Source organism: Pungitius pungitius, chromosome 7 (assembly GCF_949316345.1).
Source record: "Pungitius pungitius chromosome 7, fPunPun2.1, whole genome shotgun sequence".
NCBI classification, from domain to species: Eukaryota; Metazoa; Chordata; class Actinopteri; order Perciformes; family Gasterosteidae; genus Pungitius; species Pungitius pungitius.
Genome location: NC_084906.1, coordinates 21297530 through 21308789, shown reverse-complemented (window position 1 = coordinate 21308789; position 11260 = coordinate 21297530). Strand labels below are relative to the sequence as shown.

General features: G+C 46.9%; 2 protein-coding genes across 6 annotated transcripts; one reads left to right on the top strand and one right to left on the bottom strand.

Annotated features, from left to right (window-relative positions):
• Positions 1–119: 119 nt before the first annotated feature.
• On the top strand, positions 120–3857 carry plekhb2 (pleckstrin homology domain containing, family B (evectins) member 2). Of its 5 annotated transcripts, none has more exons than XM_062563337.1 (8): positions 120–337; positions 1457–1507; positions 1601–1753; positions 1831–1933; positions 2099–2138; positions 2226–2312; positions 2574–2695; positions 2799–3857. In XM_062563337.1, the coding sequence occupies exons 2-8, from the start codon at positions 1471–1473 to the stop codon at positions 2914–2916; spliced, it is 660 nt and encodes a 219-aa protein (XP_062419321.1). In that variant the 5' UTR covers positions 120–337; positions 1457–1470; the 3' UTR covers positions 2917–3857. The 5 variants fall into 5 exon arrangements, with proteins under 5 accessions (XP_062419321.1, XP_037324651.2, XP_062419322.1 ...); XM_037468754.2 differs by having other exon boundaries at positions 121–337; positions 2577–2694; positions 2780–3857; XM_062563338.1 differs by having other exon boundaries at positions 121–337; positions 2577–2695.
• On the bottom strand, positions 3850–8529 carry LOC119216202 (vacuolar protein sorting-associated protein 4B-like). Its single transcript, XM_037468743.2, has 11 exons — positions 8309–8529; positions 7652–7763; positions 7421–7565; positions 7275–7327; positions 6961–7080; positions 6734–6890; positions 6374–6522; positions 6193–6274; positions 5531–5750; positions 5144–5284; positions 3850–5059 (listed from the first exon to the last, which is right to left on the bottom strand). Exons 1-11 carry the CDS (start codon positions 8327–8329, stop codon positions 4958–4960), a joined length of 1302 nt encoding a protein of 433 aa, XP_037324640.1. The 5' UTR covers positions 8330–8529; the 3' UTR covers positions 3850–4957.
• Between the last annotated feature and the right edge of the window lie 2731 nt (positions 8530–11260).

The window sequence follows — 11260 nt, the reverse complement described above, 5'->3', positions numbered from 1 at the left end:
ACGAACAAGCGCGCCCTCTCGGAGGTTGGTTGTACTTTCCAACAGCGTCAGCTGACGTCTTACGTCATTCAAAACAAACGCCCCCTTCTTTCCAGAGAGAGCCCGACGGTGAGATGCGCCGCGGGCGGGGCTAAGCGCAACTATCGAAGAGCAAGTAACGGATGTGTACCGGGCCTGTGTCCAATCGGTGTAACGGTCAAGCCTTTCTGACTCCGAGAAGAGCATCCTCTTTTTTTATTTAAACTTTTTTTTTTCATCTTACTTCCGTGTTTTGCTGCCTTCTCGCAAACACCTTCATCTTTTTTTATTTTCTTCATAACACATACAAATAAATCAAGTAAGTATCTGGCTTGCACGTCGACTCCCTGTCATTCTCGGTTACAAATGCGCAATGTGAGCTAAGTGCGCCACATCGCAACTCACCCGGGACGTCACATGTGAGCTGCGAAATGTCGTACTTAACGTTAGTTCACAGTTTTCATAGGTTGGTTAACGTTGAGTGTGAACAATAGCTAACTACGACAGATCGCAACTCTCACGGGAAGTCAACGTCCCGTGAGAGTTGCTAACGTTAGCTGCGAACACTGAACTTAAGTACGACAGATTCAACTCACACGGGACGGTAACGTCACGTGGACATGTCAGTTAAGCTAACGTTAGCTAGATAGCTTCGACTGGTGTCAAGAGTAGTAACATGCTAAGCTACATTTTTCTGTTGCATCGGAGGGACTTCTGTTCAATCCGACTTGTGTTATTAAGAAACGATGATGTCATATTCACAACTGGCCTGCTGCTTGGTGCCACCGACTGTAAGCGTTAGGTTAGCTAGCAGGCTAGCTATGGTGTCATGACAACCACTGTTTTATGCTAATAGTGCTAGCAGTCACGAGGTTTGTTTTGGCTAAGCCACGCCCAGTCAGGAGGTACGATACCAACAGAAATAAATCATGAGCAAAATATGCATAGAAACTATAGACCATTTGTATGTTGGAGTGAAAGAGTTTATGTAAACAATGTGCACCAAGCTAAGTTTATATGATTAGGTACCGTAACTCAGTGTTTTTGTTACTACGGAGTATCAATTAAACAAAGTTACAATACATGGAATAAGAGACCGTCCAAAATGTAGTACAGTGTTACATGCTATATACAACATTCTCTATAATATAGTGTAGCAATATGCTGTATTTGAATAAGTCTAAGTAATACATAATATCAAATCTTTAATGGCATATATTTGTAATGATTACTTATATCAAATAATGTATGATAAACAGAGATTTCTAGTTGTAGAGCGATATCCGGGTGTATGAACTACAATACAAACAACATATAAAGTATTGATCACTGTGTACACAGTCACATGACGCATGTGCTATTTACACAATGCTAACTGTGCTTAGTTCGTTAAATACAAATGTATAAGAGTGTATAAAATATGACATTCTTGTTTTAGGGGCTGCCTCTACGATGGCTATGGTGAAGAGCGGTTGGCTCCATCGACAAAGTGAGAATCCCGACGCAGTTGAGCAGCTTGTGGGTGTTTGGTGACGCGTGTGACCTCGTGTGACCTCGTGTGCTCTCGTCTTCCCGTTGAAAGGCACCATCCTGCGCCGCTGGAAGAGGAACTGGTTCGACCTGTGGGCCGATGGCCGCCTCGTCTTCTTCAACGACCAGCAGCGCTGCGACATGGAGGACGAGCTCCACATGAGGGTCGACTGCATCAACATCCGCGGCTCGGCTGCGTGTGCAGGTGACGACGACGTCGGCGCCGCAGCTCTTCGTTCCCGCGTTGATGTCATACTGAAATGTGTTGTTGGCTCCCTTTAGAACTGAACGCACCGGAGGCGAAGACGCGCGACGCCTTGTTCCAGATCGTGTGCAGAGACGGGCGGGTGGTCAGCCTGTGTGCGGAGAGTGCCGACGACGCGCTGTGAGTCGTGATGACCTCACCGCAGGTTGTTCCGTGTTGACGTGTACTTGAGGATTGTCCTTCTGTCCGTCCTGATGTCCCCTCCTCTGGTCCTGTGTCGTGTGTGTACTGATTGCGATGGTTGTAAATGAGCGCTCTGACTGGTTGGCTTCCTCTGCGTTGCAGCGCGTGGACGATGGCGCTGCAGGATGCCAGAATCAACACGGTGAGTTTGAGCTCTTCAATGAGCTTCAACGCGTGTTTGTGTTCAGCCTCAGCGTTCACGTGGGATGTTTTGTTGTCGTGGTTCCAGGTGGTTGCCACGCCTCAGGTCGGCTTTGCACAGGAAGTGAGGCCCTCCGCTCCGCCCCCCTACTCAGATTACGCCCCCCCGCCTCAGGTAAGGGGCACAACCTGCACGAATGTATCCTCATACGACTCTTTGTGTGGCATCTCATGAGAAGTCACTCCTCCTGTAGCTTCCCTACGGATCCAGTCTGTGAAAATAAACTTCCAGATTAAAGTTAAAACAGGTCCATTTGTTGAGGAAAAGGTTGTTTGGGACTTTTTGTGGTCTAACAATTAGCTGGATTCCATACGATGGGACACCAGCACGTCTCCATAGCAACAGGAAGAGGACTGATGGTGTCTCACCCCTCAGCAGGTCTTCGCTACGGCCCCGTACGGAGACTTCATGGCGGCCCCCCCGCCGCACGCCGCCCAGATCGTGTACTCGCCTGACGGGCAGCCGTACGCCGTGGCCTACCCCTACCAGTACCCAGGTGAGGGGGGGCGTTCAGAATATATATTATTCAATGCATGGAGACAATTTCCCAGCTACCCCCCCCCCCCCCCATGTGTTTCCAGGGGTGTACGGCGGCCCTGGGGCGAACGCCGGCGCCATGCGGGAGCGGCAGTGGCAGGACGGGGGGGACGTGGCCCTGGGGATGCTCGCCGGAGCCGCCACCGGTCTGGCCATCGGATCCCTCTTCGCCGTCTTCTAGTGACGCGCCCCCCCCCCCCCCCTCTCCCCCCCCCTCTATGAAGTGTTCTATATGCACACGCTAAGTACTGTTAGCACTTTCTCATGTAACAGATGTCTGAATACGAATGTTATTTAACCCAAAATACAACTTACTCTTTTTTTAAGGCGCCCGTCATCTACCGGCAGAAATGGAATATAATACACATATAATAAATAATACAAAGTAGGATTATCGGGTCTTTGCTGCATCCGTTCATATTCACATCGTCATGTTTCTGCGCTGGATGTCAAACCAGAACCTCAGAGATTCACGGCTCTTCCTAATCTTTGTAGAAGTATCTATAAATTGATTTCTATATATAGATCTATATATCTATGGATAGAGATGTGACATTGATCAGCTGATGATCGGTGCCTCTCTGCTTTATTGTACATTTCAGGCTCTGATTCAGATTCTTTTGTTTATATATTTGCAGAATTAACATCAAATTCATCAGTGTTTTATGTGATTTTGTGCTCACCTTCGTGTACTTTACCTTTACTTTGTTCCACATGTTGCTCCGGTTGTTCAAACACGCCACGTTGCCGTGGTTACTGTTTGAGGTGATGTCCGATGACATCATCACGCCACAAACGTCGCTCATAACGGTTTCATGTTTTCTTTGGCAGCTGTTGTTATTCTTTCTATTCTTTTTATCATGTTGATCCATCTCTGGATGTTTTAGTTACTTTTCCTCCTAAGACTTGAATATTGTAACGTTTATTTATAGGTTTATTCTTCATTAACACTTAACTTATTAAGATCAGCATTATTTCATCAAAGCAAATTATCAGCTTGTGCAAGAATTTTATATATTATCCTCACTGTTCTAATTAAACTCTGCATTTAGAATATGAAAATATATGATAGTTAACAGATGTATTTTCAACTATTAAATGTGTTCACAAAGTTCAAAGAGACTCCTGTTGCTTGTGTTGTTTTATTTCACCCTGAGACGTAGGATACAGAAAAAGTGCAACGTTTTATTTATGTAACCAGTAAGAAACACGCCCCCCCCCCCCCTCCGCCCCCCCTCGCACAACCCACTGGAGAAGAGGGTTTACACCTATAACTCCAATGCTTAAAAATACATTCTTCCACAACATTTCATATCCTTTAGTAAGTCGAAGGCCCCTTAAAGCTGATGCTCGTGTTTACAGGAACTAAACTATCCAGTAAAAGTTATTGCAATATTTAAAGAGACCTGTTTAAACATTTAAAATGTATAAAATCCCATTCATAAAAGAGCCGATTCCATTCGGTGCAAAAGAGATATATTATAATTATTATACGTAGTGATGGAAATCTGCATTTACCCACCGCAGCATATTATACATTTATCAACAAATTGTGACCCAAACACAGGGATCAATGACTCACTGATCAATATTAAGTCCATTCATTGATTAGAGATATATGAAAAAGTCAGCAATTAAGATTTTGATCATTGATTAATCATTTTGGTAAATTCCCCAATAACACCAGGTGCTTTATGTGGAAATAAAGGGAAAGTTAGGATCACTTTTTGAACTTGAAGAGAACCAGAACTTTTTCACATCCTGAAAGGTGAATATTTTCACCTTTTCCCTTTCTGTCCATGAATAACCATCTCTGGGACAGTTTGTGGTTTTCTGTCACTTTGTTGGTTTAAATGTTTAGTTGTGATTCACCAAAGTCACACAATAACACAAAAAAACACACTGATGGAGGAGCAGAAGATCAGAAGATGGAGTCTGGTGTGTTCATGGAGGACAAAGATAACGTCTTCAGTTCCTCGTCAGGAAGGAAAAGAGGTGAAAATATTCTAAATAAGGATTCTTTTAGGTTCTATAATACACCAAAACACCTCTCTGCTCTGGTTCTGGTTCTGTAAACATCTCCTGAAGTAGAACACTCTGGAGAAGAAGCTCATACAAACACACTAGAAACATCCCAACCTGCCGATTCACTTCTACCTGGATGAAGAAACAGTAACATCACACAAGACGCTCGACCAGACGATCGCGATGGATGAAAATCATCAACCTTCTTGACCAAAGTCCTCGGTGAACTTCTTCAGCTTGTCCAGGTCCTGCTCGTTGACGGTGGGCTTGGTGCTGGTGAGCGACCTCAGCATGTCGGGCTGCGAGAGGAGGAAGAAGAAGAAGAACCACAGAGGTCACAACGCGGGCCCATCGGACCACGCCCGGCGCGGCGCTCTTCTCACCATGGACACCACCGGCTCCAGCAGCTTCTCCCCGGGGACGTCCATCCACGTCATCGCTATGGCAGCCGGGTCCCCCGGCGAACACGGGGTCAGGAGGTCCTCCACCACCACGTCGGGTTTGTTCCACGACGACCCGCGGACCTCCAATGGACAAAGACAAACACCGGATGCTGATTGGCTCCTCGGATTGAATAACCCTCGGTGGCCTCAGGAGTCGCCTCCTGGTGGCCACCTGAGAGAGTGCAGCTTAAACACAGAACAATGATGCTCTACAAAGTAGGAAGAGGAAGCCACGCGGTTTGTGCTGTTCTAAGGGGGACGTGTGGGAACGACCCCCCGCTGAGACCCATGTTGGAACATTCCAGAAGGCCCCTTTCTCTCCGTTACCTTTTTGAAGTGGGTGGAGCACTGGACCAACCGGACCGGCTGCATCAGAGCGTCCCTCACGATGACGCTGATGTCGGCCCCGGTGTAGCCCTCCGTCTTCTGGCCCAGCGTCACGAAGTCCGCCTCCACCAGGCTGTTGGGGGTGGAGCCCAGATGCAGTTTGAACATGGAGGAGCGGGCGTGCGCCTCGGGCAGCGGGATGTAGATCCGCTTCTCGAACCTGAGAGAGACGAAGAATCAAGCAGCACCCAGAACTTCAAAGATCAGATCCTCATGAACCTCATGATCCTCATGCTGGAACATGAGGAATCCTCCCTTTAGATCATCGACAGGTGAACAGATGTTTGTTTTTTCTATTAACACATGAGACCATTTCAAATGAGGTTTTTCCACATAATCAATAAGATATTCAGCTGATTAAAAGGATTCACTCTAAATCAAATGGAAGATCACCAACCAATCAGATTTAGTTCTAAATCGTCCAGATAGTCGATAGTAAGTTAAAAGTCGAGATGGTTCTGCTCTGACCGAGTGATGGAGATCACTTACGAGAGCAAAGAGGTAAACTCTTCACTTAGTGATGCAGCGAGCAGGTGAGGCTTGTTAACGGTCTGATTGACAATCAGCAGCTGAGACAATATTAATGAAGTAATGGAACCAACCGCCTCCTGATCGCAGAGTCCAGAGTCCACGGAATGTTCGTGGCTCCGAGCACCAGGATTCCCTCGTTGTTGTTCCCGACGCCTGAAGGACACATTTAGGCTCACGCGTCACTGTCAGAAGGAACGTCACCCCCCCCCTCTGCTCCGCCCCCCCGCTCCGCCCCCCCCCCCCCCCACTCACCTTGCATCTGGACCAGGAACTCGGTCTTGATCCTCCGCGCCGCCTCGCTCTCGTTTTCGCTCCTGGAGCCGCAGAGCGAGTCGATCTCGTCGATGAAGATGATGGACGGCCGGTGCTCTCTGGCCAAAGTGAACAAGCTCTTCACCAGCCTGGAGGGGGGCGACGGGTCATGAGGTCCAATAATAAAGTGCACAAAACACAACAAAAACTAAAAAAGCTAAATACTTGATTCTTATTATTTATGAAAAAAAGTACAAAACAAAATCGTGGCGTAAAGTGGGTCCAAAAAGAAAAAGCGTGTCTAAAAGTTGGGTCGCCGTGTGAAACGAGCCCCCCCCCTTTCCTCCCCCCCTCCCTCACTTTTCACTCTCGCCCAGCCACTTGGACACGAGGTCGGAGGAGGAGATGGAGAAGAAGGTGGAGTTGTTGGCCTCCGTCGCCACTGCCTTGGCCAGGTAGGACTTCCCTGTCCCCGGAGGGCCGAACAGGAGGATCCCCCTCCACGGCGTCCTCTTCCCTGCACAAACACAAGCGTTAACACACCAGGGGGGGGCTCCGGCGGGGGTGTGGGGGGCTCGGTTCACTACCTTGGAACAGGTGAGGGAATTTGATTGGCAGGATCACGGCTTCTTTTAAGGCTTCTTTGGCGCCTTCTAGTCCGGCGACGTCGTCCCACTTGATGTTTGGCTTCTCCATGACGATGGCTCCTGTGAGGGAGGCGGGGTTTAAAACGTGACCAGCTAACGGCTAACGTAGCTACGCAAGCTACGCATCACAGTGCTGGACAAAGGTCGACTGTGTTCAGTGTAACGTGTGTTTGAATGAGATCCTGATGGAGCGGACGAGACTTTGGGATCAACAACAGACACAAAGGTGATTGTTTGTCTTCATGCGTCTTCACCTGAGAGTTGATTCTCAAACTTCTTCTTCTCAGCGTCGTCCCCACTTTCCTCCCTGAAAGCAGAAGGACAACAACGCGGTGACCTTTGACACCAGAGACCTCGTCAGAGCCTGCTGAGGAGGACGGGGACGTCCCCGCTCGCTCACCCTTTGTCGTCGGACTCCTTGACCGGTTTGGCCGGAGGAGCCTTCTCCTTCTTGCCCAGATATTCCTTCAGCTGCTCGGCTCGGTCCAGGTAGTCGGCGCACTTCGCCCTGATGCTCTGCGCCGCTCGGTCGCCTTTGGTTTCATCTGCAGGAGACAAGGACAAGGCGGCTTGGACGATGAGGTGGACAACGCGTGGAGGGAAGAACCTCAGGAGACGCGGCGCTCCTCACACTTAACCACGTGGAGGAAGTACTGGACGGCCATCTGGTAACATCTCAGCGCCTCCTCGTAGTTTTTGGCCTTGTCCTCCTCCGCAGCTTTGCCAGCGAGATCGATGGCTTTCTGAGGAGAGACGGCGCGAAGGAGGAGACTTCAGGAGACCACCTCGTGGTACAGTCTGTTATTAATGACTAATAAATATTCCACGCATTCAAGATGACGCCTTACAGTCTGCACTGAGGCGTCAAATTACCTGTTGTACTGATGTAGATGCTTTTAAGGGACTTTATGTCCAAATGTAAGGAAGTTTAAACCAGTCAGACCATTAAAGGAGAACAAAGGAAAAGGTTTTATAACTTTTAATTCAGTTAAATTATATTACAGTATGGTTTGAACAGTGTCTTCCCTTTAAAAGGTATTAAAGTTAAAGGGAAGAACCAACAAATATAAACTTCCTTATAGATGTTAACATGTTTAAAGTGTTCTTTCCTGGAATCACTCCATTGAAGCTCATCCGTAAAACAAGAAATGATGATGAAGACATCAAATATTACCGGTTTTACTTGGTCTTTATGTTTAAATACACGTTCCAGATGAAAACCCACGAACGTCTTATGTCAACAGGTAACTAGCTTAGCTTAGCTCACCTGCGAAGGTTTGTGACTCACCTGTAAATTAGCACCAGCCATTTGGCTTCCGAAACGTCAAACTTGATCCTGTCGTCGTCGGTGAGACTGTAAACACCTCGTTGTTGTTGTTGTTGTTGTTGTTGTTATCAGTTACCAACGTTTCACTGTTAGAAACAACTTCAAACTAAAGTCTCTCTTCTTCCGCATCAACAATATCCAGCTGTCACTTCCGCGGTGTCACGTGACGTGTTATTGTCAGCTGTGACGTCAGGAAACAAAGCCGTACCTACACGTTGTGTTTTATTCACAGGTATCAGAATCAGAATGAGTCATTTATTTATATCACGTATGTTACACATAAAGAAATTTGACTTGATGAATTGGTGCAATATAAAAATAAAATAAGATAAAGCAAAATAAGGTTAAAAAAATAAATAAATTAAAACAACAAAAACAAACATAAGTACAGATAAGTACGTTAAAACATGTGTGTATGTCCATCTGTTTCTGGAATGGAGTATTTGGGTCACTGGGGCCTCTGACTTGGTTCATGAGACTGTCGACAGGTCATTGATTGATTACAACACATTAAATATTGTTAGAAAAGAGCCCACCAGAGGATGAGTGCAGGTGTTTGACAAGTCTTTGTATGGTACACAGGCTGTGACTCAGATCTCCTCTCTCTTTAGGGCTTGTTTGCTGAACCAGTTTTCTAAATGACTAAATATAGAAATGAAAAACTGTCATGAGAAATCTCTTAATTTGAATCTTTACTCGTTCAAGACAAATGGACGCAGAGACAAAGGGACGAAAGAGGTCCAAACTAAAAGTTGAACAACCTCCCTCGATTGGTTAACCTTTGCCCCAGATGACAGCAGCTGACGGATAACAGTCACATGACCCCCCCGAGCGGCGAGGAACAGAGGCGTGGCGCCGTCCTGAAACACCAAAGACTCTTCTGGCACACTTTTCAATTCATGTTGTCAGAAAAGCTTCCAGCTGATCAAAGAATGTATTGATAAGTCATCCCTGCTGTCTCATGAACACGTGGACGTGAAGGTTGGTTTCAGCCTCCAACAGACAGACGCTGACTCAGCAGCAACAACCTGAGAGGCTGGATTCCACCGACATTGTGTCCACACGTCATGTTCCAGGTGTGAGAGAGGCTGAAGGTGTGGCTCACATGCAGCTGGTCGTGAACATTGGCTCCGTTCTTCAGCAGGGTCTCCACCACCTTGGAGTGTCCATACTGAGAGGCCACGGTGAGGGCTGTGCCCCCATCCTGGTACAAGAGAAAGAAAGCTGGAACAACCACAAGGAGACATAGGACAACTAGAGAGACACAGGACAACTAGAGAGACAAAGGACAACTAGAGAGAGACACAGGACAACTACAAAGAGACACAGGACAACTACAGAGAGACAAAGGACAACTAGAGAGACAAAGGACAGCTACAAAGAGACACAGGACAACTAGAGAGACAAAGGACAACTAGAGAGACAAAGGACAACTACAGAGAGACACAGGACAGCTACAAAGAGACACAGGACAACTAGAGAGACACAGGAAAACTACAGAGAGACAAAGAACAACTACAAGGAGACACAGGACAGCTACAACGAGACACGGAATATCTACAAGGAGACAGGACAGCTACAGAGAGATGCCCAGCTGGTGGTCAACGTGTCCTACGCCTCTCTTAAAGTACGTGTTATATGGAGACACTTTGTGGTCACAGATTTGAGTGGAACGACTTTAAGATTCTCTGATTTTTGTTAACACAGTGTTTTATGTCAGAAGTACCAAAATGTTTTTATCCATCAGGTCACAACAGGGTCAAAGGCCAATGAACCACAAACTATAAAGATCACTAGTAAACACAAAGGTCACAATGTTTACATCATAACTTATCCAAGACCAACACACACTTTTATTGTGAAAAGACTGCATATGTCTGTGTGTGTGTGTGTGTGTGTCTGTGTGTGTGTCTGTGTGTGTGTGTATGTGTGTGTGTGTGTGTGTGTGTATCTCGGGGGAGCAGCAGTGTCCCTGTGGTTCTGGTGTTCTGCTCGGGTTGGCGTCTCTGGTTGCAGCGTCCGTCCTCTTCATGAGAATTTTAAGAAAGTCACATGACAGGAAGCAGGAAGTAGATTGGTTGTTTAATAACAAAGAAAGTATCACACTATTCTCTTTATTCATGTAAACAGGTTTAATGTCACAAGTCAGTTCTGGGTCATGTGACCTCGTTCCTTTGAATTCTGTTGAAGTGGCTGATGTTTGGTAGTAGACTCTGCAGTCGGCCCACATGCCCGAACCCTACCCAGAATGCAGCAGCTGCACTGGTCTTCAACCTTCCCAAGTTCTCCTCCTCTCTTCACTGGTTACCAATGGCTGCCTCATCCAGTTCAAAGCCTTGGTGCTCACGTAGCATGCTGTGAATGGATGGGGTCCAGTCTCCATCCAGGACCTGGTGAAACCCTCCATCCCAACATCAAGCTGCTTGTTCCTCACTGAGAGCAGAACACTGGACTAGATCTCCACTCTTTGCTGTCCTGCTCCTAGATGGTGGAAGGAGCTCTGTGATGACATCAGGACCACAGAGAGCCTTCACATCTTCACACTAAACACTAACACACTGTAGACCTTAAACTGGACTCATAATGGTTTTTCATCTATAACTAGTTGTGCATCAGCTTATTTGTTTCTTGTTCTTCTGGGTTTGTTTCCTTATGGTTGAAATGTTCTCATTGTGAGTCACTGTGGATGAAAGCCTCTGATAAATGACGTGTGATGGAAAAGAACCTTCTGACACTATTTGAACTCAAACTGGAGCAGCACAAGGAACAGTTTCATCCCTTTTTATCCTCCCTTCATCCAGCTGACTGAGGACAATGTTCCTGTAGCATCAACTTCTCAGTTGACTCTCTGGTTGGTCTGCTTACCTGAGGTGATGACCCGGCCTGAAGACGGGAGGTGGGATCTTCTGACAG

What these genes read in the sequence shown, in the direction of transcription:
- plekhb2 (XM_037468751.2), top strand. Translation starts at nt 1,471, where the DNA reads ATGGCTATGGTGAAGAGCGGTTGGCTCCATCGACAAA. An exon ending in CGGTTGGCTCCATCGACAAA is followed by an intron (nt 1,508 to 1,600) that starts GTGAGAATCCCG and finishes TCCCGTTGAAAG; the next exon opens with GCACCATCCTGCGCCGCTGG. An exon ending in ATTACGCCCCCCCGCCTCAG is followed by an intron (nt 2,313 to 2,573) that starts GTAAGGGGCACA and finishes CTCACCCCTCAG; the next exon opens with CAGGTCTTCGCTACGGCCCC.
- LOC119216202 (XM_037468743.2), bottom strand. Translation starts at nt 8,329, where the DNA reads ATGGCTGGTGCTAATTTACAG. An exon ending in GTTTGAGAATCAACTCTCAG is followed by an intron (nt 7,081 to 7,274) that starts GTGAAGACGCAT and finishes CCTCCCTCACAG; the next exon opens with GAGCCATCGTCATGGAGAAG. An exon ending in GCTCCACCCACTTCAAAAAG is followed by an intron (nt 5,285 to 5,530) that starts GTAACGGAGAGA and finishes TGTCCATTGGAG; the next exon opens with GTCCGCGGGTCGTCGTGGAA.